Below are 27,192 nucleotides of genomic sequence, written 5' to 3' on the forward strand. Positions count from 1 at the left end.
TTATACTTTCTACTGTCTGATTAGAAAGATTACCTTCACATAAGATTTAATATTTGAAATGTGTAACAGGCTACCTAAGAGGGGAAGAAGAAACCTGCCTCTGAATTTGTTGGCTAAGACACAAATTAACTGGTTTCACTTGCATCGTGACACTGAAGATTTAAGAAAGTTGTGGAACTTCAGTCCAATTTAAGAAAACTGAATACTCTTTAAGGTGCTTCTAAGTCAGTACCTTCTTCCCTTATGCTCTCCTTCCCCCTCCCCAAAAAAAGGAAAAAAAGCAATCAGTTGTCAAATTATGCAATGAATTCTGAAGTATTTACATAGACTGGTGGACCATTTACAAGAAATTTTTAGATTTGTTCCATCTCAGACTACTTTCCAGAAAATGACAACTGTTTTTCAAAGGAAACAATAATGGATGAGGCTATGGCTATATCTTCATTATAGTTTTATTTTCCTTGCTATCTACAGCCACGCTCCAAAGAACTGAAGAATTGTTTCCACTTTATTTCACAATTTAGTATATTGTTTACTGTTCCCCTTACTTCATCAAGGAGTGGTAAGATAAGCAACTGTAAAATGAGTTTTAACCACCTAAGGGATATGGCTTTATTACACATTTTATATGGATTAGGGAAAAAAAAAATAATAGCAGCCAGAATCAAATGTTATGGCAAAATGTGTAAGTAAGAAATCTGTGGAGTCATATTACTAATTGTGGGGCAGTTTTTGTCTGTTTTCCACATCCAGCAAGGTCAAGTTCAACTACAGTAAAATTTGAAGTGTACAGTCAGTTGCTGTTTCATTTTGAGCTCTGAGGAAGTGAAGCATGAAACTGTATTAAAGTAGTAAATTTTATTGACTTATTAAATACACGTTTACATTTATAAAAAATTTACCAATTTAAAATATGAATTTATTTTAAGTTACCCATTCCATACACTTGGAAGTTCGCAGTGCTGACAATGCAGTGACATTTGTATGAAAGAAGAGAACAGTTCAATTATTTGACTGGAAATATAACACAGTATGTCACAATATATTGCAAGATATTTATTCCAAAATAGTATGTAACATACAAGCAGTGTTTAATTTTATTTAAATTTTAAAATTAACTGTTTACAATTGCTCTTTCCCAATCTGTTTTTTTTTTTTTTTTTTAACTGTTACATGCTGTTATGGGAGCTGTTTTTAGTAATTAACCCATGAACAGGGAAAACCAAACAAAACTAACAACAAAACAGAAATGGTTAGGAAAGCTGTACACACTTAAGACATCCTGAGGAACTGGTAACTAAAACATCAGCATCAAGGAATAACCTGCATAGCTGACTCATTTTTTGCCCACTGGAAAAAGCTGCATTGTTTTTCCTTCCCAAAAGGGCAAACAAAAAAGTTCTTTCCATTATTGGGACCAATCTTCAGCACTGTCTTCACAACACAGCGCTTGCCATGGTTACAAAGGGGAAAATGCAGGTCTGCCCACTGCAAAAAGAAACAGTTTTTAGACACAGTTATAGTGTATGGAATGGCTGTGAGTTTTGTATTTTAAAATTAGCAATGGAGAGAGATCTACAGGGGAGGCCTTAGCAAAAACTCCTGGTACTTAATATAGTTTGATCTCTTCTGTGATCAGTGATTTTAGTTTTTTTGTGTTTTTTTTTTCAATATTAAGTGTAATTGCATGCATTTTAACTGCTGTTAAATATTGTAACAAGCTTTCTAAGTTTACTTAATGTTAATGCAGAGTTTTCTTCAAATTACGGCATGATAGTCATTACTGCCTTGAATTCATCTGTTATCTACCTGTTGGCAGGTCTCTTGTGAGACCCCATGTGGAGTACTGCATTCAGCTCTGGGACCCCCAGCACAAGGACATGGAAGTATTAGAACAAGTCCAGAGGAGGAACACGAGGATGATCAAGGGGCTGGAGCACCTCTCCTATGAAGACAGGCTGAGGGAGTTGGTGTTGTTCAGCCTGGAGAAGAGAAGGCTTGGGGGAGACTTTATAGCATCCTTCCAGTACCTAAAGGGGGCCTACAGAAAAGCTGGAGAAGGGACTCCTTGTCAGGGAGTGTAGTGACAGGACAAGGGGCAATGGCTTTAAAACAAAAGAGGGTAGTTTTAATTTAGATATAAGGAGAACATTCTTTACTTTGAGGGTAGTGAGGCACTGGAAAAAGTTGCCCAGAGAAGCTGTGGATGCCCCATCCCTGGAAGTGTTCAAGGCCAGGCTGGATGGGGCTTTGAGCAACCTGCTCTAATGGGAGGCATCCCTGCCCATGGCAGGGGGGTCAGAACTGGGTGATCTTTAAGGTCCCTTCCAACCCAAACCATTCTATGATTCTACCATCCAGTTACACACATTCACAGCAAGGAGCTGTGGCTACCACTTGAAGCTATGACTGTGCAATGGTGGAAACAGTTGTCCAGACAGAATATAGCATGTGTATCTATAGAGGCTTTCAAGATTTTGGCTAGACAGAGACATGGCTGATGTCCAGATCTAGAGTTTGCATCAGTCTTACTTCAAGCAAGATACTGAACTAAATGAGTTTTACGAGTACCACCATTTCTACTATGAATCTGTCTCACATCACATTGAAGCAGATTAAGAATATTTGCACAAACAGGTACCTCCACAGCTGTAAGAGGAGTAATTGAAATAAAACTATGATTATGCTCTTAGTTTCAATTCAGTGTGCAGAACTATTTACAACGACCTCAAGCTTTCAATGGATCATATCTGTTCGCAAGTACGAATTATTAGGTTGAGCTGGCTGCATGAACAAGTGTTTGAATTAAGCAAAAAACAGTGAGCAAGCTTACTTAATAGAATACAGGTCCTGAAGTCTTATACTTACTTGAAAATAGTCACACCGAGTTTCCATGGGTAGAGGACAGGTGTAAAACTGCCTGCCTTTGTTTTCTCCATCCTTTCTCACAACTTTGAGGCTGCAGAGGCGGCTGTGTTTACTGCAATGAGGATAGCCCATCCTTATCATACAATTATCATCTGTTGTATTAACTTGAGGTTTGCTGTAATGACAGATTACAATATAACTTGTGAATAATGCAGAATTTTCCTACCCTCTTTACTAAAAAGTTACTTCCGTGCTCCAAATCATATTCTGACAGGAAGTAATCCTGCTGAGGGGGTGGAATACTGTTCTCTGAATGGGATCAAGTTTCTTCCTTCATCACGATTGAGATAGAGATTATCTGAATGCAATATACAAGGCTTTATTTAAAAATGGTAACATGAAAAAGAAGATTATACTCCATAAATGTGTCTAATATATTTATGGAGCAGAAAAGCAGTGATGAAATCACAGGGAAAACAAACAACTAATTAATTCTTTTCATTCTTGTTAAGCTTCAACTTAGAAATTGTATGTTCGCTATGTCTGGAAGACTACAGTCCTGTGAACATCAAAGTTTTTGTCTAATACCTCATTAAAACATGGATCCCCACCCCTTAAAAAACCATTTTCCAGTATAATTTTTTTTTAATGTTTAAGTTGGTGACTGGTAGGAACTAGTTATCACCTGTTATTGTGATTGATGATGTCTAATTTCTTCTTTGCACTCCCTCTTATTCTCATTTATCTCACCTACATCCTCTCTAGTCCTCTACTGAGGCAGCAAGGAGAACATATATTCATACACCCTAACTTTGCTAGCTAGCAAGATCCTGTTTCAAAACTGGTGCCTCAACAATGCAAGAAATAACTTCTGTATTTCAGAACAGACACATGACCAATAATTTTGTAGCATAACATGAATATCTTTCACATTCACCCTGCATTATTTACAACCACAAGTGACATCTACCTTTTACTCCCATTGCAGCTGTGTATGTCTGCCCAAGTTTTCCTTGACAATCCTAATGGGTTCCCTAGTTAAGAGAAATGTGAGAATGTGCCTGAATAGGGCTGTGTAGCTAAAATTTTGGGATGGGTGAAGCGTTGAAGTAATTATATATATAGGATGGGGAGGAACATTAAAAAAAAAGAGATGGGAGGTTCATCAAGCTACCTTGAACAGAAGCTTGTATCATGGAAAAACGTTGAAAATTGCTAGCTGACAAATAGCTTTAGTTAGAATATATCATTCACTTACTTTCCTTATGGTATGAGAATTCACACATTTTAAATGAGATAGCAAATTCATCTTCAGTGCCTCTAACTTAACTTTTAGATAGCTTACACATTTTAGTAGTCTTCCTTTCCATCATAGACCCGTTTCATTTTAGGTTGCAATTAACAAACATACTGGGTATAATTGTTTTTGCAAATAATGAAAGCAAAAAGATTCTTGTCTTTAGACACGGGAAACAAGTTAACAATCAAGACGGAAAGGATAATCAGCTGTCTAATAAGTACTTTAGAAAGGGATATCAGTTTACATATTTGTCATCTTTCACAAGGACTTCAAGACCTCTCCAAACAAACAGCAACTACAGTGCTAAGGCAAGCAGCGACTGCACAACTCCTTGGATAGAACTGTACTAGTTTACCTATTAGAGCTAAACTATTTTGTTCCATGGGAATATCTGAACTATGAACTCTTTAATTAACAGCAGTACTGGCCAGATGCCAAAACCAGGACTTCAACAACAGCCTAGGTCTTTCAGTGCTTTTGAAATCATAGTAGTTTTAGTTACTCATGAGTAAGTTACCTCTGGCAGAAATCCAAAGACCACAGTGTGTGAACCTTACAACACAATGTTCCATTCATCTTCAGGGATAGAGATAGTTTATGGGATTATAAAAAGACTTGTTCACATTTTAGAATACCTACCCACTTGCTACGTCATATTGGTGAACAGAAGGTACATGATGAGTTTTCTGCTTTTTCTTTATGGGTTTCAGAGAGAATGGTTCCTGATAGGAAGGTGAAGCCACAGCAGTTACATTTGTTGAGCTGTGTTTGTCCATGCTTCTTCCTGACTGGTAGACATTATTGTGGATCTGATCACAATTGCTTTTTGGACCAGCACACTCAGAGCATCCATCAGATATTTGGTTATCATTTTTCAAAACTACTTTGTTACCAAGATCTGTTAAGACAAGAGTTGTAGTTCCAAATGCAGCTCTCCTATTGATCTTTATTTCTGTGCTTGGTTTTCCAAATTCATTACAAGGGTACTTCATGAGGTTTATGTTAAAGGCTGCAGAATCTCCAGCGTTCTGTCTCTTTAGGACTAGAGAAAAATAAGTTACTAGTTATAAGCCATCTGTGTAGAATAATAAATTGTATTTATTACCTGTACTTATAACTCATATGGGGAATGAAAGAGTAAATTTACTATGCCATCTTGAAAGATCTCAAAACCTGTCATAGATTAGCTGTAGAACCAAATTTCTTTCAATACAAAAGCTCATGTACTTTTGGAGTCATGTACAACATACGCTTCAAGATAACATTGCTATTGTCTGAATAGGATCAGAAGTGAAGAGTAATCTGTACATGAAAGCTATGAGACAATTAACTATACAAAGTGGAATTTAGCACAGAAACTGCAATTAAAATATTTAGATTTTTCAAAATAAACCCATATAATTCCAGTGGGAGATTGCAGAGTATGGTAGCTCTAACATCAATACATCATCCCTTTTTAAGTGTTGTTTTACAATTGAGATAAAAGGAATATTAATTTGTTTGGTTTTCTACTGCTTTCACAGTTCCTATCCTTTCCAAACACAATGCAGATTCAAACTTCTTGATCCCTCATTGTAAGAGGCTTCAGAAGCAAGAAGTTCAGACATATATTTTGCATTTGTTTCCTGACCTGAACAGTAAGTTTCTTCATTGAATCAGAAGCCTGCACCATGGGCAATCATCATCAAACAAACTAGGATTAATATATTACTGTAATCTTTCCTCAAAAAGGGTGAAAAGAAAAACATGGAGTTCCTGTGTGGAATCTTTTTTAAGTAACTGTGAAGCCACAGTGTTCAAGAATAGACTACTTTCTTTTCTACCATCTCCAGGGAGCATCTCTGTACGTCTTCCCTCCATCCACGCAAACAAGAGGGAATTAACCAGAAGAAAAATGGGTAGATAAGGTATACACGGTGGCACACTCTCTAGTACCAAAGGCATTCTCATTCAGAAACAAAGTAATAATCCCTAGAATTTACTGTGAATACTACCTGTCCCCAGATGTTTTTTATTTTGCCACTGCTGCACACAATGAAACATATTGGTTTCAGTGAATCAGACTGTTTAAGAAAGGAGTTTGGCCTTGTACTTAGAAAAGGATCAAAGAAATTGAGATGTAATGGTAAATAGTTATCTTTGTCAACAGAATGAATTATTTTGGCTGGACAGCCAACAGCAAACTTTACATACCACAAATTCTGTCCTCAAATTCAGACATTTCTACTGACAATAACTAATTTTAGAAACAACAGAAAAGCCAAAAAAATTAAAGGTAGAAAAATCTCAACGTCTGAAAAGAGAGGTAAGAAAAACTATGTTAAAAAGTCTCAAATACCACTCCTGCAATGCAAAAATAAGTTACTAAATAAATAATAAAAAAGGAATTGTTGTAACTGTATTACACTAAATCCAACAGATCTTCAAAATTCAGACCTACTTGCAGTAATAGCACATACTTGAAGTGAAAGAATACAGAGCTCCTCTTCAGACAGAAAACAGGTGGAAAGTCTGTCCGTTACCCCTCTTATCCCTTCTTAGTACCTAAATTCCCATATAGAAATCTGGACAGAAGTTGGCATGTTACTCATTCCATCCTCATGTCCCTTTCTAGGTCTCATTCACAGCTGCTTCTGCTCACCCACAGGTCTAGAGAGTAGCACTAAAGCTCCATGGTATAAACAATAAATGCAGTTAAGCCCAGAATCATCTTTACTCTGTACTCAGAGGAAAAAAAAAATAGCCCCTGAGAACCCAAACATTCCTTTGGAAAGGGTACCAACATATATAATCCCCTACTGTTTTTGTTCACATGGAAGAATGATAATTACTTTTCTGCCCCCTGATGATTTCTCTGTCAGACATCTACTGCCAACTTCTAATGATTTTAATAAGAGTTTAAAGCGTGGTATTTTGTCTCACTCCTTGCCCCAGCAATAACAAAGGATTACCCTGGAGGCTTGTCTATAGAATCGCCACCTGCATACAAAGCTGGAAGGCAAGACGCTTTCAGGGTTGAAGACAAGACAGTTTCCATGATTTTCTGTGTAAGATTTTTGCCAAATCTGACTTTAAGTTAGCTCAAGTTACACAAATACAATTCACACCAAGGCACTTCTACTGTTCTGTAGTTCGAAAATCTGCACCAAACCCACAACCCTCCTTTCTCCCCACTCCCCAGTACAGGCTCCAGACAACCTTTCAATACCTTCAGGCCTTGAAGTCAAACAGGCATCACAAACTTCAGCAGAAGGCTTGTTTATTAGGGTACAGCACATACACGTCCACTCTTCTTCACATTTCTGAGCTACGTGTTCATTAGAACATGACCCCCTGCCATACGCCCAGCCAATTAGGCTATTTCTAGCTGGCAGTTTGCTGTGAAACAGAAGAATGATGTTAGTCCTTTGTGACGTTTCCTCTACAAATTACCTAACACCACTATGTGCAGGAAAGCATGGGGCTAGAGAATGAGTAGTACAGTGTTATACCTGCCTATCATAGCTTGGACAGCATGTCATGATAAGTGTTTGATTTTTTCTTTACCTAAAGGGCAAATCTTTCCAATGCTGTAGAAGTAATACAAATAAAAATATTCAATCTGATATGGACAGAAGGTTAGTAATGAACTGATACACTACAGCACAATGTCCAGCCTCTCTCAAATTCCTTACCATTTTCAAGTAGGGCAGCAAGAATTTGGCAAAAAAGGACAACTGTTTCAGTACACTCCCACCATCCCTTGTACAGAATGCTTACTAACAAATACGTTACTGAATGAGAACTGTTCAGAAGCTGAACTACAGACAGCCACACTATCTAACAAACATTTTGGCTCTTGCTTAAATGGCACCCGTTAGGGCACTTTGTTATTGTTAACAGTCAACAAAATTGAAAACCTTAAAGTTAGAAAGTCTTTCTTTTGTGACACCATTTTGTGATTTACTTTTTTAAACACTTAGGAGCCTGTTCAAATTTAAGAATTTTCTGTCTTTTTTGTGCTCTTTTCTTCTCATCAGAGTTCACAAACATCCTTGCTTTAATTGATGAGCTAAAGTTGTACTGCAAATACTTCTATAAACTTGATCTGTAGTTATTTTCCTGTAAATTTCCTGTAAACCCCTCTGTTGGTACATTTATTTAGAGTCATAGTTACTCTTTCACAGTCACTGCATGCTACCAAGGACTAATTTTGTCATACTATTCAAACGTTGTTAGCATGTTAAATATAACATGAGCTTATCAGTTCAGTAACATTTATGTGAATTGTGACATTCCTTAGACTTACCATTTATTCTGTAATCATCACTCTCCTTAACAGGCCAGATTTCTATGGTATGTTTTGCTCAACGGTATAGATATCTGCTATCTAACACAGTTCTTCCACAACAGGAAAGATATGGAGGCTAATAAAAACTGTTAACATACCAGAGATACTGTGCTGTCAAGTTAGAATAGACACAGTACCATTCAGCAAAATACTGGGGGGCTAGATAACAAAACAGCTGAACTGGAAGTATTAAAACTGGATATTTTACATAATTAAATCATTTCTACTACTCAGCTATCAAAAATGCATTACCAGACTGAATATATTCAGTATGTCTTTTTTTGCAGTATAATTCTCATTCCTCCTTTTTGGGTTTAATGAAATATAGGAAAACAGTGTATTTTAAATATTCAAGGTACATTTGAATTTGATGAAGTAGCTTATAATGGGTGCTTTCTTCATTTTTCTCAGTTGAGCAAAATCATAAAGCTACTGGACTTGACCCAGGAACAACTGAGTTAAATTCTACTGTTTATGAACTGTAGCAAGTCAGTTTGATCTCAGGGCCTCCTTTTAGCCTTCAAAGGTGAAAAGCTTGGAATGGCAGATAAGCCACCTGAAAGCTAAATGTACTTTTATGTGGTAATAGTTACTGCATAATAGAAAACAGAGCAGTAGAACAGTGATCTGACCATTAGGATGAGGACAGCATTAGAAACATCTTTCATTTTACAGCTACCATTACCACATCTATGATTGAAGTACACCATGGTTTGTTTGTTTTCAGAAAACCCCTACTTGTTCTAATATGGAGAGAAAAAGATATTTTTTCCCCTGCATCATTTTCTAGTTATCTGACTCAATGGAACATTGCCACCTTCCTACCATTCTGCAAAAAGATTTCTCATTAAAACTTTCAGAAAAGACAGCAGATTGGGGTTATCAGCATGTGAAATATTTATCTTCCAAGCTGGAATTTTGAATGTTTGATCTGTACTGAGAGATGATTTTTAAGTTCTAAGCAAAATCCCATCAACCATCTGAATCTTGAAAGAAGACTGAGAGTGGGGGTGGCAGAGAGAGAGTTTTGTGTGTTCTGTAAATCTTATCTAAATATATACATACACACACACACACACTAATGAAGACAGTTTTTAAACTGAAGTAGTGCCTCTCATCAGAGATCAGTGCCTCTCATCAGAGATCAGGCAAGATTCTGAGGCCTCAGATGAACATTTTCAAGAACAACTTAGGTGTGGAAGAGTCTTCAATCAAGGTGCTTTTGAAACTTTTACCTTTTGCCCCTCCGTGACATCAAATACATTTTGTGCTGTTCTAAAATAAAAGGAAGAAGGCTGCTGCTAGCACAATTTATGTGGAGCTGAAAGTCTCTCTGGCAAACCTGTAGTAAAAGCTTTCCAAAACTGATAAGGAGGAAGAAAAGTCCTACGCTCTACAGTATTTGCTGCACTCTGAATTTACTTTTTTAGTTTTCCTCAGTGTAACTCTACAGCCAGAAAAAAAACTGCATTGATGCACAGTTGTCTAGATATTCCTGGACTGAAGAGGCCTTCCTATGAAAAGGAAGGGACACAAAAATTCCTACCTTCCTTAAGCCATTCAACTCTTTTATGTGTAAATATCCAAGCCTATTATAACAGCAATAACAGGGGGCAATTTCTCCAGAAGCAGTGAGTAATTCTGAGTACTCTGAGTTGTTTTTATGATCTCCATATTTGATTAGAGCACCAGCTAGTTCATAAGAGAAGGGGCTTTTGAAAGAAGTATTCTAATCAAGGATTTAACCATTTAAAAATAACAGTGGCCAAAACATTTTTCTTTCATAAACACAAGTGAATTTAGATATAAAATGGACATTGGTTTGCATGCATCCATTTTATTTGCTATCCACTGTTACCATAACAGCACTTTGAGGCATCAATGCTTAAGTGTTATAAAGTTACCTCATACCTAACATTGACAAGCTGGGGATCAGCCTTTTGACATCGAGAGCAGAAGTAAGTCATCCTGTTGTTCTCTCCTAAACGACACACAGTGATTTTCCCATTGCACTGACCGCAACTTCGGCACCTGTATACTTTGTAGTGTTTGTAGAGTGGAGATCCAGTTTTGCGGCACTGAAAATGGAACATTTAAAACCCAAGTTACAGACCCAACATAAATTATGTCAGCCTTTCTACAGTTCATCTGAAACTAAAATAATAATAAAAAAGCACCTATGTAAACCAATCGCTTAATGACTGAACAAAAATATTGAAGGCAAGCTCATAACAGCGATTGCCTGTATCTCATCTTTTATGGAAATAATTGACATTAAATCTGGCATAACAGGATCTGGAATTTTCCACATGTTGGAATAATAGACAGAAAAAAAAAATCACAAAAAATATAGTAGCATGGCATAGGCAGTTATATGCTAGGGTTCCCTTGAATTCAGATGGATCAGCTAAATCTGACTCAGCACCAGTCTTCTTTGACCAGGCACCTGTGGGAGTGTTTTTGGAGAGCTCATGAGCTCCAATCAATGCAGCACAGAAAAACAAAAACAAAAGAAACAAAAATATCCCTACCACAGAGCCAACTCAGTCCTGTTGATACTACAATCTAGATTTTGGGAAGGCAGATTGACCTGAAGAACTGTGCAACGCAGAAGTATTCCAGAGATTCTGCAGGAATCGGCTTGAGCCCAGTAAAGGTGCTCAGCTTCATCTTGGCGCTGGTCACACTGGTGACCAAAACCGCTGGTGAAAAGCTGCTTGGTACTATGGCAAGTGCCTCTGAATCTGGCAGAAAGTCATATTAAAGTCAGTATAGTACAAGACCAAAGGGCAATGACCTAATGAGCTCCCAGAGGGCTGACGAGCAGGCACATTTTGAGGAGACAATTCATGTGGAGTAAGCATAGACATATTCCTGCTAAAACTGGCAGAAAAACAAACAACAACAATAAAAAAAAAACAGCAGCCCAGCAGAGCTGCAGCCGGCTCTGCAGAGCCACATGAGTTTTTGCACCACAACTGCACATTCTCAAGCACAGCTCAAACACAACCACAGCTGGACTAACAACACCAGCCCAGCTCTGGCAGGGTTCAGTATCTCTCCCTCCATAAGACAAAGACTCTTGGAGTTTCCTCAAAATACAGATGTCTGAGCACAGCATATTTGCTTCTGCTGTACCCATACTGATCAGCCTCAGTGAACGAGAACTGCTTCTGCTTTTGACTATGCAATCCAGTAATTCAATCAGAAGGAATTACGGATGTATGGCATGAATATTCACAAGCAGTTTGCTTTTTTGTAGATTTCTCCTTAACATTTACGTTAGTTTCTTATTAGTAGTTTCATCCCATTTGTTATTTGAAAAATAGGCATAAGCAACAGCTTATTACAAAAACAAGATCCCAAGATCTTTTTACCTGTAAGGTGTTAACACTACATATAATAACATGGTATGATTACTACAACAATTACAGTATAAGAACATTATACAAAAAATGATCAAGCACTGCTATTCTTATTAACCTGTTTTCATTATGCTTTTATCTTTAAGAGGCTTTGGGGGATTATCTCATCCTTTAAAAGCACTTGACTGGTGAATAGTAGTAGGTACAGGTTATGAAATTACAAGATAGGTTAACTGAGCTACAAGAAGTTCAAATTGTTTGTTTATTGTCAGTCTAAAATCCTGTGACACATTCAAGTCTTCTAGTATTATAAGTAGATGCCAACCTGTTTGCTTATCTCTTTACCAGTCAAGAATGGAAAATGAAAAGATTTCCCTAGCCAACAGACTAAACACTACTCTTCAGTGTGTTGGGGGAAAGCAGAAATTTAGGTAGGCTATTAAACAAACTACATTTTTAACCTCTGTGAAAGACTGTATTAGATGTTAAGATGTTAAGTGCTTTCCTCGTAGCCTACCAAAAAAAACAAGTTTCTGCCAACACTAGCTCCTTGCCTTTCATGAAAAATATGAGAAACAATCATTACACAGTTGTTGTTCATTTCTCTGCATGCAGCTTAAAGAAAAAAAAAAGAAACAAAAAGAAACAAAAAAAATACATGCAAGAATTAGGTCCACTTCTCTCTTTCTCTTTTGGAAAGATAAAGAGCAACCAGAAATTATAGGGTTTACAGGGGAAGAAATGAAATCCTGTTGAAGAGTTATGGCAGTAGGGAAAACCTTGAGTTTATTTCACTTCAGCAGCCAAAAAGGTTGCTTCAGTTAGAGGAAAAAAAAAAGTTAGAATTCACAACCTATTTACTCAAATAGATATACTTTCAAGTTTCATAAAAGCTGCATAAACTGAATTATCTTCATACTTCCCTGGGATGACCTCTAGCTCCCAGTTTGAAGAGTGACCTTATCTCACCTTATAAGCATATGCTTAACCTGCATGAATTCTGACACGCTCAGAGTAACGTTACAGCCCATGTAAAGCAAAACTGTGCTGAACTGGCCCTCTGGCAACACGTATGTCTTCTTGCTGCAACTGGGCCAACATTCTGCACATTCTTACAGTCTAGAGACTCTACCTTTCATCATTTGACAATCTGCAATTAAAAGAACATTTAAAACAAGACTCCTATTCACTGAAACACTTGTCTTGTTGCATCTTTTTAGTTTCCACTAGAGGATCAAATACAGTTGACATGCTGGAGTCAAGTTTTGGAGGTTTCTCAGGAATGGGTGTCCATACCTTATAAAAAAGCAGAGTAAAGTCACGTGTCATTTTCACCAAGTGATGTATCTGCTCATCTGTCAGTTGGCAAACCTGTAAATAAGACATGCATGATTTTCACAATATTGTTAAGTGACAACAGTAGAAAGATGTATAACACCAGGCACTCCAAACACCTTCAGTTGATGTGGAATTGCATTGCATCCTATTATGATGAGTTCTTTGACTTCGTATTTTATATATACATAATTTATATAATTTGCATATATATATACATTAAAAAAAAATCAGTAAAATATTAGTCACATTCTACACTATATAAACTCATTCTGTGAATAGCAAACAATGTACTTTGCCTCAACCATGCAAAACATTGACTAAAAATTTCAGTGGTTGATCTTTTATTGACCTAATAGTTCCTGATCACAGGAATCATATGGAGTTAAACACTCTTAATTACCTTTTAATTTCCCTGTGGATTTTATAAAACCTACCTATCATCAGAAACTCTTCCTTGTGAGAGATCTTCAGGAAGAACGCTGGAGACAGAGGCATCACAGTTAAAGAGATGTATCAACCACATTTCTGTTATGAACTCCAATTTTAAGTCATATTTTAATTTCCTGTGCCATCTCAAATTGCAGATACATACTAATGCACTTTGATTAGTATCTAGGGATGAATTAAGCACTGAAACAGTTTGCCCAGAGGGTCTTTGAAATGTCACCTGATGCATTTCTATTTTTACTTTTAAACTCTTCTGGATAAGACCCTAAGCAATCTGATTTACCTCAGAAGTTGGTCATGCTTTAAGACAGACACTGGACTAGATAACCTTCCAGATGTCATTAAAAACGGGTTGGAAACAAGATACGCTAGAGAAACTTAATTAACAGATGCCTCCATAGTTTCAGTAGAACTTGCATTCATATTCCACAGAAACCAAGCATCAATAAGGTTAAGGAGGACAGTTCCATGGTTCATTTCTTGTTTTAATTAATACGTTCAACAACAAAAGTGAGATTCCCATCTTGTTATTCTTACTTTGATTATTGGGTACACAAGTAAGCTGCAGCTCCTATTGACATAAAATTTTAATTCAGATGAATCAAATGTAGAATCTATGCAATTTTTGAGTAACATCTTGATTTGAGAAATCAAGACCCAAGACTCATATTTATAGGAATACTTAAATATCAGAACTTATAAACAGCTGAGAATGCACCAATGAGCCTCCTCAGACCTAGATGAATATCCACTCACTTCAAATGGATAGTCATCATATCCATGGATGTCATCATACAGCTCTAGGAAAGAATAAAATCCAGACTGATCCTATGAAGAACTTTCGGAAATATTACATATAACAAAACTCTCACTATTTTCACCTGCTTTCCTTTACATTCTATATAATCTCAGTCTGTTTTGCTAACATCAGACTTGTTTTCAACATGCATGTTTGAGGATTTTTACCAAAAAAGTATGGTAAACAATGGCAGAAAAGCACACTATGCCAGCTAGCAGTAAAGTAAGTGGAGGAGACAAACAACTATATCACATACTATTTTGAGTAGTAACCGAGCAAAGTAAACCTGAGCATTCTTCACTTTATTTATGGGCTGTCAATTGAAAGGCAGCACAACATGATGCCAGACAAGGTCAGGATTTGAAAGTTAAATGAACTCCCTAGAAAAGAAGTTTCAAGCTGTAGGACTGAAGGCATGGCCTCAACAAGTATGTCCAACTTAGGAGACAGGAGCAACTGCAACAGGTTCGAAGGAAAGACATGACAAGTATCTCCAGTTATAATGATAAAACTGGAATTTCAGTGCCTTGGAATAACTTAAGAAATGATAGGTGAGAAAACAGAGGAAGATGACAAAACATTATATAAATGTGTATTTACATTCCTAACACTTGGGTGTCATTAAGAACAATCTTGGTACAGTCCACCTACTTTAACAGCTGGATGAAGACCACTGTCAAATAGTGCTTCATTTTTTATGATATTTCCCACTCCAGGTAATACTGTTTGATCCAGTAACACATCACACAACATGCGGGTTTTCTGCTGCTTAATCTCACTTTCTGCTCTTAAGAAGCTAAACTTTGGAGAGCAGACATCCAAGCTTTCCATCATTCTCACTTTCTGCTCACTCTCTGCTGCATTTCTGGAAGAGAAAAATAAACTTTTATATATATATATATATATATATATATTCATTTATTTTAGTTGTATGCTAACATATCAGTACAGTTTTTAAAACAACATATGAAAGTATAATAGAATAGTATACACAGATAACACAAAATGTGAAAATACCAGTCACAGGAAGAGGCACAGAAATGATATTAAACCCTCCCTCACAAAGCAGCTCAATGATACATGCACAGAACTTGCAAGCGATATACAAGAAATCATTCCTATTTTCTTCATATTAGCTCAGAAACTAGTTGTAAGGTCCTTGCTTTAAAACTACTTCCAACATTGGAATCATGTGTTTGGACATCAAACATAATGAACTGTATGGCTACATGGGTTCAATAGTTTCAACATGACAATTAAAGATATAATTCCTTAAACCCTGATTTTATCAGGTTAAATACAATCAAACTGAAGAACAAACAGTGGCAAAGGCTTATAAGTTTCATAATATTAAATTTACATATATATATATATATATATATATATATATATATAATTCAATATATAATTATATATTATAATTATAATATATAATTCAAGTTTTATATATATATATATATATATATATGTATATATATTACTTGAATTTACATGTCCCTTTTCACCCAGGAGTCTAAATGCTTTAAAAATCAAGCTTGCTATGTTATTTTTAGTAGCAGCAGAAAGTACGTGCTGATGGACAAATGCATCTACATCATGTTAATTAGTAAAACTATATCAACTTACTTTCAAGAAGAAAAAAATAAAACACAACCCTTGGACCATAAAAGTTTGAAACCAGTAATTGTCACAGGTCCTTATTCTTACTAAGAAAGTTAGACTTAAGTGGAAATTGAAGGAGTGATGGGGTTCAGCATTCAGATAAGAGGACTGAATTAAATCCAAGTTTCATTCTCAGTCTCAAGACTACCTAATGAGGCCATGGTATTGAACTACTTTAACTGTATGTAAACTCTGGTACAAAACCAACAAATTTAGATTTCCATAAAAATAAACATGGTGTGTTTAGAATGTTTTAATTTATTTCTGTGTATCTGTGACAGCATTCATCCAAACACTTAACATTGTGTGATTTTTCTACTACATTCTTAAAAGAATGTTATACATTTAAACCAAGCTGTGCGGGTTTTTTTGTTTGTTTGTTTGTTTTTTAAATGAGTTAGTTTTCACTTTACCTATATTCTGTTGTCACCCCAAGAAAACAAATAGTATCTTCAGTAAGCTGTATCTCCAAAACTGGTAATGCACCATTTCTGTCTTTGCTTCCATCAGGATTAATGCGCATGGAACCATTCATACCAAAGTGAATCCTTGGAAAGAAAGAGAGCTCTTATGGGTATTTAATCTTAAAAATGTTTCCAAGCATTAGACTAGTCTATTTATTTATTTAATTTATGAACTATTCTGACCTAACAAAGTCAGTAAGCATGTACATAAATTCTGGTCATTAAGAGTAACATGGCAACAAATTGTTTGTTTGCATAGTGTTCAGTCTCCAGAGAAGAACTGTCCCATCCCTAAATTAGAAACACTCCAAAACATAGCAGTTTTCAAGTGGTCTTCATAATTCATTATGCAAAAATCAAAAGTGATTGTTAACACACTTTTCTGATGTATTGCACTTAGCATTTTTTTTCCATCCAACATGCTAGCTTTCCATAGGTTCTTAAGTCCTCAGGGAAACTGAAAGAAATAAGACTGCTTCGGACAATATACTGCTAAATCATGCAGAAGTCATCCGGTGTGAAAGCAAAGATTTCAGTCCTTTCTCTGCCGACACTACATTATATTGAACCTACTTCCAATAATGCCATAAACAATGCAATTAACATCTGCCATATGCTGTTTTCTGATTTTTTCTTTTAATTTTAATTTTTTTAACCTACAACCAAGGCAAAGACTGCAGGTCAATTAAAAATTAATAAGCAAACTGAAAAATGCACAGATGGCAAAGGAGTGGAACAGACACTTTCAAGGACTTCTTTTACAGATCACTAATGCTTTAAGAAGTCTTACATTTTATACTATTTTCTGCTGGGAACTAGTATACTTGAGCAAAGGACAAGTTTGACTGTAATCCCATAAATTTCATTTATTACAAATTTACCTGGTACATTCACGTCCTGTCTCTACTTCTTAGATTAGACGCTGTATATCATAAAAGGTGCAATATTTTGTAGCTACAAAAAAGATTTAACAGATGAAACTACTCATATGACAAAACAAACTGAACATCAGAGCATATGTCCTTTTAATGTCTCCTTGTCACACATCAGGAAGGATGGGCATTTTAAGTTCTTACAGTCAGGTTAAGGAAATATTTCAGTAAGCATAGTCTAAAGCCAATTCTTTATGTAACATCCTCATAGTATCTATTCATTAATTTCCTTTGGTTTTCAAAAACCTGTGTCCAGAGCTCTCTTCTTGGAAATCAGTTAATATACATATTTCGGCTGGTTTTGTTTGTTAGCCACTTCCCGTTCTGAAGTGCCATGAACAGTACTACACAAGATTAACTAGTCAAAAAAAGATTAAACCAAACTCTTGCATCCTGCTACCAAATGGGAATAAACTAAAATTTACAGAAAGTTCCTTTTAAAAAAACAGCATTCACCTTAATAGCTGGTGGTTCCATTAACCAAACTTTGCTTAAAAGAAATGTTAAAAAGTCAGTACTGTTAGCTGCTATAGTGACCTGTCAGTTCATGACCAGAAAAATAATTCATGATCATTGCTACACATTTACATTAAGAAATTTACAAGATTTTACTCTGTGTTTCATTATCTTTGATATGCTGAAATCGGGCAAAAGAATTACTAATAGGAAAAAACACTAGTTAAACTTAAGATCTATTATTAAATGACAGCTAGTAGCAAAAAAAAAAAAAAACACTGTTGTTTTAAAGTAAGAAGGTAAGTTTTTAGAATTAGTGTTACACAATATCATAAGGCTTAAACCATTTTTTCCCTAAAAAGAGTTGAATAGCAACACAGTCAATATATTACAAGGGAATGTAAGAAGAACACTGACAATTCACATTATCACATTCCATGTGCCAAGATGTAATTCCCAGTCAAGAGAGTGGATGTCTTTCCTTTCAGGGATTTGTGGTCAGTAATTATGATCCCTTTCCTACGAACATTTTCTTCTGTTTTCAGTTATACAAAAATATAGATACATTATCAATTTTCAGAAGCTTTTCCAAATCAGTTATGACTCCAAATATATGTTAATAGCACACTACAGAAACTAAGCCCAGTACAAACTCTCTCACATAATTTTCATTTCCTTAGCAAACCTTGCAATTCATGCAGGCCTCTCCAGCACAACTCACTAGTATCACAATTTTTTTTAGCTTTGATTTATTTCTTTTTTAAGTGACTTTCAAGGCAAAGTTAGAAAAAAAAAATCTACTTTTTCCTAAAAACTTGACATGACTTTCTTCAGAGATTTGATGACCTTGTTTAAATGGGCATCAAAAAGTAGAAATACCGATTTCTCCTCAGTCATTATTTGTACTCCTAAATAGTTGCCCACTGTGGATTGCAAGCATCCTGGACTTCCCTCATTGACTAATTGCTACCCATTAACGTGGCAATAACTCAGAAGCAGCCTCATCTGCAAGTCAGGCAAGCAGTAGCCAAACTGTATAAAACAATTTCATGACCAAGTTACCTTCTTCCACCAGACAGCCATTCCCCACTTGAGAAAACCCAACAGCACTATATGAGTTAATTACCTTTCATGGCCCCACCTTTCACAAGATATGCTACCTAGGTTTGTCTGACAAATGTTTCAGCATCACTACCACGTTTTCACAGGAAATCTCAGCAGATGAGAAAAACTGGTTTTATTATGTTGAGAAACTGTACAGACACACAATCTGCGTAGCGGTAACCCCCATGACAATAGTGTCCTATATTTGAGTTTACTTTAACGAAGAATACATCCTCTGAAGGCCTATTCCTTACTTCCTCTCCCAGAACAATCCTGACAGACAATCTTAGATGCAATTTCTGAAGCCTTCCTCTAACTCCCCTCAACTACTTGGTTTCAGATGCTCAACATACATTTTTAAAACAACAGAACAAACATCTTAACTACCAGATAACAGGCAATTTCTGTCTCCCATGTAGAGGACACCTTTCCTGTACATAACTTTTACAACATTTCCAATCAAATAATCAATGCAACTAAAAAGATTTCTTAATACAATTCTAGAGTTAATTTAAATGATGAATTGATGAAACTTAAATTTATTATCAAAAGAGAATCAAAGGATATGCCCCTGCTCATGGCAGGGGGGTTGGAATTAGATGATGTTTAAGGTCCCTTCCAACCCCAACCATTTTATGATTCTGTTTTTTCACAAAGTATGGTATATTACTGCATTGACAAGGAAGCTTAATAATTATTTAATAACTTTGAGGGCTAGAAGATCATATTTTCCATACTAGAACTTAGCCACTTTTTCTTTCTCTTTGAAGATAACTTATGCAAAATGCTTGCTTACATTTCTTAGAGTAATAGCCTTTTTTCCCCCTTATACTGTAATTCAGTTTGTACAATAAAAAACACTTTTTGATAATTTACTCCTTTGCTTATGCAATTAATTTGTAATACATGTAATACAGTCATAAGCACTGGTAAGCGCTTGTAAGACTAGAAACTTGCTGTTCCACAAGAAAGGGTGACGCTATGCTAGTGATTCATGTCAACTGTCATCTTTAGTACAATCATCTCTAATCTTACTTTAAGTTACGATTTAAAAAACAAATACCACTCCTGAAACCCAGACCAGCCTTTTTTGTAGTATCTTTTTGTTAACAGAAAGTTTGAGGCATTTTAGGTATTTTATTAAAACGTCTGTTCACATATTAAACCTCTTTTCTAAACTACATTACTGGAAGTTGACCAGGGAAAGACCACTGGTATATATCTCTCAAACAAAAATATTGGGGATGTTTTGTTTCTCTGCATTAACATTTAGCTAGGTGATGCCCAGGTCAATTCCCAGGAGATATCCCAACCTTTTGCACTGAACTTTCAGGCATCTTTGGTAAATCCCTATATTTCCCCTTTCATTACATCCTACCCCCCATGCCTCCCAACACTGTTTTAATTAAAAACTAGGAAATATAGACATCTTAAAATTGCAGTAAGAAGCCATGTATACAACAACAGCCGTTTCTTAAATCGTGAGGACCTACCTATATATAATATCCTTAAGAACTAACTTTGAGTGAAGAGTCTTTTGATATACTGTGGTAACTACTATGCCAACAGTTTTATTAAGAGATTAAAGACTCCTATATAAACAGCTATGGAGTTTGGGCTACTTTCATGGTTTGTAGACTTCTCTTTTGTTCCTAGAGACTTTTCACAGGATCGCATATCAGATTTGGGGCTTCTGGTTTTGTTCTACGGTATACAACTTTTATCACTTTTTTCTTTCATTGCACTTTTTTAGCGTTAGTTGCTAAAGCATTTAGTATTAATTACTATTAAAGCCACATGTTTACTTTGCTTATATACATGCAAGTCCCTAAGTTGCATTCCTCTAACACTAAAAGAAATAGGCATATAGCACTATACCTGATTAACAGCAGCCCCCTGCCACCAAAGGTTTGTCTACACATCATCCCTGGTAACTTCTAACGTCACTGCCTTTATCCAGTGTGCAATCACTGTAAACTGTTGTACCAGCAGCCAAGCATTTTCAGTTCCATCTCTCTTCTATAACAGCAGTGTCACTAGCAAAGCATTATATCACAGAATTTTAAGGTGATTTAAGGTTGATACTACTTATCAGTTTTAAATGAAGAAAAATCATGACTCAGCACTTTTGTTCAAGAACAGTCACTAGGTGACAATGACTACATTGAATGCAGAAAAGACTGTTTTCTTATTTAAAGATTTAGAAAAAATAGAATTACGTTTCCTAATTGAAACAAAGCATTTCAAGGAACAATTGTCCTTTTCAGATACCTCTACATGCAATCTTAGACTAAGAATAAAGCAGTAAATTATCTGAAACATTTGGGCCCCTCGCTACAAGAAGGACATTGAGGTGCTCGAGAGAGTCCAGAGAAGGGCAACAGGGCTGGTGAGGGGTCTGGAGAACAAGTCTTACGAGGAGCGGCTGAGGGAGCTGGGATTGTTCAGTCTGGAGAAGAGGAGGCTCAGGGGTGACCTTATCGCTCTCTACAGGTACCTTAAAGGAGGCTGTAGCGAGATGGGGGTTGGTCTATTCTCCCACATGCCTGGTGACAGGACGAGGGGAATGGGCTAAAGTTGCGCCAGGGGAGGTTCAGGTTGGATATTAGGAAAAACTTCTTTACCGAAAGGGTTGTTAGGCATTGGAATGGGCTGCCCAGGGAAGTGGCTGAGTCACCATCCCTGGAGGTCTTTAAACAACACTAATAACACTAACTTCCAAATATCTGGAACTGACAATAGCATGAACAATAACAACAACAAAAACATGAAAACGAACAGTTCAAATACATAGAAAACATTTTTCTTGCCTCTTACCTCAAAGCTTTCTGATCAAAATACATAAAAAGTTCCTTTCCCAATGTTTCCACACCCCTGTAAATATGTCCAGTTAGGAAATTATGAACAGAGGCTCTCTCCTCACTCACGGCAGTCTGAAAATGAGTACATATGCATAAAGATTAAAACAGAATTTATAATACTTTGATACCAGCATCAGTATGCATTCAGCAAGTAGCTATATGAACTAGTTTTCCAATTTAGACAACATCAACCTTTTTCTCCTTAACCATGTCTATCAAAACCAATGAGAGTGTCTACCAAGGAAGCATACAGTCACTATTACTAAGGCTGTAACTTAGCTCGTTCTTTTCTTTTTTTTTTTTTTAATATTTTTTAAATTAAATTAAATTAATACCTTTTCCTTCGAGTCATGAATTCAAAAATAGAGTTTCCAGCTGATATAAACTAATGGGTATAGTTTGAACATTAAACAATTGTCAGTACCAACTTTCTGCCATTTGCAAGGCTCCATCCTTCTCCAAATACCTCTTGCCAGAATTTCTAGCCATGCTACTTATATGCTTTCAGAGTTTCACATTGCATATTACAGAATAACCTCCACTGAGCCCACAGAGATGCTTCTCTCTTCCTAACAGCTGAAAGTCTAATCTCAGATGATGAACAACAAGCAGGACACTACTAGAAGAGAAGATGACAATTGTGTGATTGAAGCAATGATCTTTTCTTGCATAGCACATGAAGCTTCATTACAATTATAATAAGAGACCTCTACAGGTTATCTGGTCCAAATCACCTGCCCAAAGCAGGACTGACTTGGATCAGGCAGTCCTGGGCCTGGTTCAGTCAACTTCTGAGCATCTCTGGGGATGGGGTTTCTCTTCTCTCCGGGCTCTTGTTCCAGGGCTTGGCTACTGTCATGGTAGAAAAGTTTTCATAACATCTAATCAGGATTTCTCCTGTTGTAGCCTGTATCGGTTGCCTCTCATCCTATCATCCACTTCCGACAATGGCCTAGCTCTGCCTCCACACCTTCCTTTACAAACAGCCAAAGAGAGCAATAAAGACCCAGTTCCATCAGCCTCTCCTAACGCATCACGTTTCAGCCTGCTAGGCCTATCTCTAGTACATTACCATTTTTTCGTACTGGGGAGTTGAAAACTGGACACAGTAATCCAGATGCAACTTCAGAGATGCTGAGCAGAGGTACAGAATCACCCTCCTCAGCTGCCTGGCTACACTGTTAACACAGTCCAGCTGGTAGCTGGCCCTCTTCCCTTCCCCAGAAGGGCACAGTAGTAACCCCACTGAGCCATTTTCCACCTGAGCAGCACCCATGCCCCTGCCATTGCACAGCATTATTCTGTTTCAGGTGGAGGAATTTGCAAGTCCTACAAATGCTGAACTTCACAAGTTCCTGCCAGCCCATTTTTCTCAATGTGTCAGGGTCCCTCTGAGTAGCGGCTCGAGGTCTCTGAAAGGTCCCTTTCAGCCCCCCATGAAACCTGCAAACAGTATACCCATGGTCATTGCAGCCCTAACTGCAAGGGACAGATGCAAGTACCAAAGCTTCAGTAACAATGCTTAATTGCAGCATAAGCATATATGAAAGCAACTCCAGCAAATCAGCAAGGCTTGAACTGATTAGTGAAATTTCAAAGCTACTTTCAAAATCATCCCCCACTTTGTTATTACCCTGAAATTATATTCAGAGGGTTTTTTCAGTTATTAAGTGATTGAGAAAAAATAAAAGTATTTTTTGCATAACACCAGTGTCATTTACTTTGCCCAGTATAAAAATAAGAAAGCAAAAATTTCCTTCTTGCATAAACTGTTCACTCCTTCCAATAAAAGTAATAAAGGAAGTCCGTATGCAACAAGGTTTCTTTTGGATTTAAGCACTCAGGTTTGTTTCAACTAAACCAGACTAAGAAGTGACAGGAATGGAAAATAAACCTGATTTTCAAAATATTCTAAGTTAAATTCATGCCACTTCATTATCAGGCAAGCCCTTATGCTCATTGTAGTGTGGATGCTCTTAAATACTACAGTCCTCAGCAGTGGTCTAGTCTTAGGCTACGGTTAACAGCTGCTTTTGAGATCTGAAATGCACAAGAGCTTTGTGATGGTCATTTGCTGATGAATAAAGTCAACCCTGAGCTGACTTCTGCTGTACTAAGTTATAAACAATGAAAGCCATTAAATTTTCCTATGAAAGTGTAAGAGTAACTCCCTAATTTTAAAAAGCTTAGTCCTGAGGGATACAAAGCTATCAGGCCCAATCTGTTGATGGCATATCTTAAACAGATGTATCTTGAACCACATTCTTTCTTACGTTCATTTAAGTATTATTTTATTCAGCCTTAATCCTTAATAAATTTTTTTACACCGCAAAGGGTGTTGGAGGGGCAGTCCCTAACTTTTTGTCTGGGGATATCTAGTACACTTACCTAGGACTTGAGTGACACAATTTCACTCAGCTGAGAAAATAAATAAATAAATAGATGAAAACCAAAACACCTGACCGCCTCCATAATCAAAACCAGACACAGGATTGTCACAGCTCACTAGCTAGACCTGCTCATTGATATGAGCTTGCTACCAGAAAGTCTCACAAAGCCCCAGCAGAGTTTTATACTGTTGCATTAGTTTATGCTGCCAGCAAAAAAGATAAAAACCAGTGGAGAAATTACACAGCCTGTACTGAAAGCAGATACCACAGCCTTTATTTATTTGAATAGCTGGTCTAATTAACATGATGCTAAAAACCCAAATGGTTATTGACATGCAAGTAAATCCCTTAACACCACACACACAGCCGTTCAACCTCTGCACACCCCGCTCCTGAGCTTGATCGCGGCCTCCCAGAGGACTCCCAAACCCAAACCCAAACCCAAACCCGGCCCTCACCGCCCCGGCTGGCGCAGCGCCGCCCCGCGCCCCGCGCACGGCCTGGCCGCGGCGCACGCGGGCCCGCAGCCGCTGTGCGAACAGGGCGAGACACGGGCCCTCCACCATGGCCGCCGAACGCCCCGCTGCCGCCGCCTCTTCCCTTCGAATCTCCCGCTCAGCTCGGGGGCGGTGCTGCTGGGCTGGGCCGGGCCGTTACCACCGAGCGGTCCCAGCCCCTCGGCGAGAGTAAAAGAGATAGTCCCTGTTATCACGACCCCAGATGGGAGCAAAACGCCCTAAGAACGTTAAACGAAAGGCTTTGTGTCGTGAGAGCCTTCAGAGAAAACACGGTATCTCTTATTTGTTTTGCTCTTAAGCGTGAACTTGTAGTGGCTTTGAATACCCAGTTAGTTGTCACTGGCTTCCTTTTATTGTCTGCCACTGCCCTGCAAGTACATCTTACCGTAAGACTCAGTGCACAACTGGAAGTTAATTTCGGCCCTAAGAGAGTCAATATTTAATAGGATTTGCAGCCAGCCCGTGTCTGTTTACACATAGAAAATGTTCTTTTCTCTGCTGCGTTTGTAAGAAATCGTAAGCATGGATGTAATAAACTCCACAAGCTTTAGGAAATTCTGCGGGGACTTGTGCCAGAAGGTAGGCTGTTAGGTGCCACCTCCTAACATGAGGCACACCCCTCATGAGTGTGCCTCATGAGGCACACTCACATTTGTTTTTCAGTGACTATGATTTCTTATATAAACAGTCCACATCCAATTTGTTATCAAGGCACAGGCTTTGAATAAAATGTGTCTAATTCCTAAGAGGATAAGGTTTTTTTGTTTGTTTGTTTTTCTTCTCCCCTGGAAGGATGTGACTAAATGAGGTTAAAGTTACTATGTTCACTGAAATAAAAGTATGGTTTCAGATGTGCTAGTAAAGTTAGAAAATGCTACTATATGTAATCCCGTTCCATGCCCTTGAGTCCTGCCTTACTGTTCTTCCAAGGCAGCTAGAAATCACTGAGTAACTCTGGTTTCTGTAGTCACATTTAAGCACCTTAAAAATATACTAACAGTTCCTGTTATTTGGTTATCAAATATAATATGTTTTGTGATAAGGGAGTTTATAACTGGATATTTTTCAGTGGATGGCTGGTGCAACGTGTTAGGTTAGGTTTTCAATTCCACATCTAATTTTGCAGGTGCATCTGCAGTTCTGACACTAACCATTTAATAAGGTTCTCTATCCCTTTTTCCACTCACGTACACAAGAGAATTTTAACTAGAGATTCTACAGTAACTCAACTATTGCATGCACTTTAATTCACAAAAAGTTGAACTCAAGTTTTGTACAAAATGTTGGTGAGCTTTATGTTAAAGTGTTTGGTGATGGTTGATAAACATTTGGGAGTTTCTTTACTTTAAGAAAAGCATTTCAGAATGCATTTGAAACAAAGAGGAGCAGTAACAGCACAGGAGGAGATACCAGTCTGACAGTTTCATGGTTTCAGACAAATGTTAAATGCTGAGCATTGGTTTTGTCCCACAGTGTGAAGTGCAAGTACCTCAATAACAGCAGCTGAAAGAGCAACAGTAATTGAAGAAAATTATTGCTGACACAGTTTTTTTTAAAATGATGTAGTAGTGCAGTCAAGAGAGAAATACATAAACGCTTCTGTTTTACAAAGTTCTAGGCAGAATAATCTTAGCTGCCTTTATAACAGTAGTTCCTTGAGACAGGAAATCTCAATTGCTGCCATTCAGTTTCAGCTTTGCAGTTCCAAAATATTCAGACTATGGGGAACGTATTTTGTCAAGTTTTAAAAGGAGGCTGATGGATTGCATACAAAATAAAAGCTTTTGTTTAATTTATGTCAGGGTTCTTTGCTAGAATATAACATTTTTTGGCAGGTAATTTCATCAACAGTTGTTTACACTTTATTTTGACTTTGAAAAATCCAATGGCCATGAGAAATAATATCTCCAACAAGAAATTAAATGTGCAAATTTCAAGAACAAACAAGCATATAAATCCCATGAGAGTATAAGTTTAATATTTGACCATTTTATACTTCCTGTCTGCTGTTCCATCAATGAAATCATTCTATTGTACTATGATAATAGATGTAGCAAATAACAGCAAGTCACCTGCGGTGAAAGGTAAAATCTATTTTTGCAACAGAAATTGAGTAAACTACATACGCTTATAAATTTATCCCCTGTTATTATAGTTGTGTGCAGAGCTGCCTCTTTTAAGTTTCCCAGGGGCATTCTCGGGTGACATTTCTTGATTTGTTTGTGCATTTGCAATATTTACATTCAGATATTAGCATACAGTAGAACAGTGTGCTCACAACCGGACACTCATATTGTTACTGACATAGTTGGCACAGTACTGCAGTTATGATCTCATTAGACAATCAAATCAAAAGTA

General features: G+C 37.1%; 1 protein-coding gene across 2 annotated transcripts; it reads right to left on the reverse strand.

Annotated features, from left to right (window-relative positions):
* Positions 1-848: 848 nt before the first annotated feature.
* NEIL3 (nei like DNA glycosylase 3) lies at positions 849-24,930 on the reverse strand. 2 transcript variants are annotated; one of them, XM_040556339.1, is made up of 10 exons: positions 24,775-24,930; positions 21,883-21,998; positions 16,523-16,657; positions 15,099-15,312; positions 13,160-13,234; positions 10,410-10,576; positions 7,377-7,546; positions 4,808-5,210; positions 2,869-3,043; positions 849-1,488 (listed from the first exon to the last, which is right to left on the reverse strand). In XM_040556339.1, the coding sequence occupies exons 1-10, from the start codon at positions 24,880-24,882 to the stop codon at positions 1,312-1,314; spliced, it is 1,740 nt and encodes a 579-aa protein (XP_040412273.1). In that variant the 5' UTR covers positions 24,883-24,930; the 3' UTR covers positions 849-1,311. The 2 variants fall into 2 exon arrangements, with proteins under 2 accessions (XP_040412273.1, XP_040412274.1); XM_040556340.1 differs by lacking the exon at positions 24,775-24,930 and adding an exon at positions 20,944-21,101 and having other exon boundaries at positions 21,883-21,967.
* Between the last annotated feature and the right edge of the window lie 2,262 nt (positions 24,931-27,192).

Source organism: Cygnus olor, chromosome 4 (assembly GCF_009769625.2).
Source record: "Cygnus olor isolate bCygOlo1 chromosome 4, bCygOlo1.pri.v2, whole genome shotgun sequence".
Taxonomy (NCBI): Eukaryota; Metazoa; Chordata; class Aves; order Anseriformes; family Anatidae; genus Cygnus; species Cygnus olor.

What these genes read in the sequence shown, in the direction of transcription:
- NEIL3 (XM_040556339.1), bottom strand. Translation starts at nt 24,882, where the DNA reads ATGGTGGAGGGCCCGTGTCTCGCCCTGTTCGCACAGCGGCTGCGGGCC. An exon ending in TTTGATCAGAAAGCTTTGAG is followed by an intron (nt 16,658 to 21,882) that starts GTAAGAGGCAAG and finishes TTTCTTTCCAAG; the next exon opens with GATTCACTTTGGTATGAATG. An exon ending in CTCGGTGTGACTATTTTCAA is followed by an intron (nt 1,489 to 2,868) that starts GTAAGTATAAGA and finishes TTCTTTTTGCAG; the next exon opens with TGGGCAGACCTGCATTTTCC.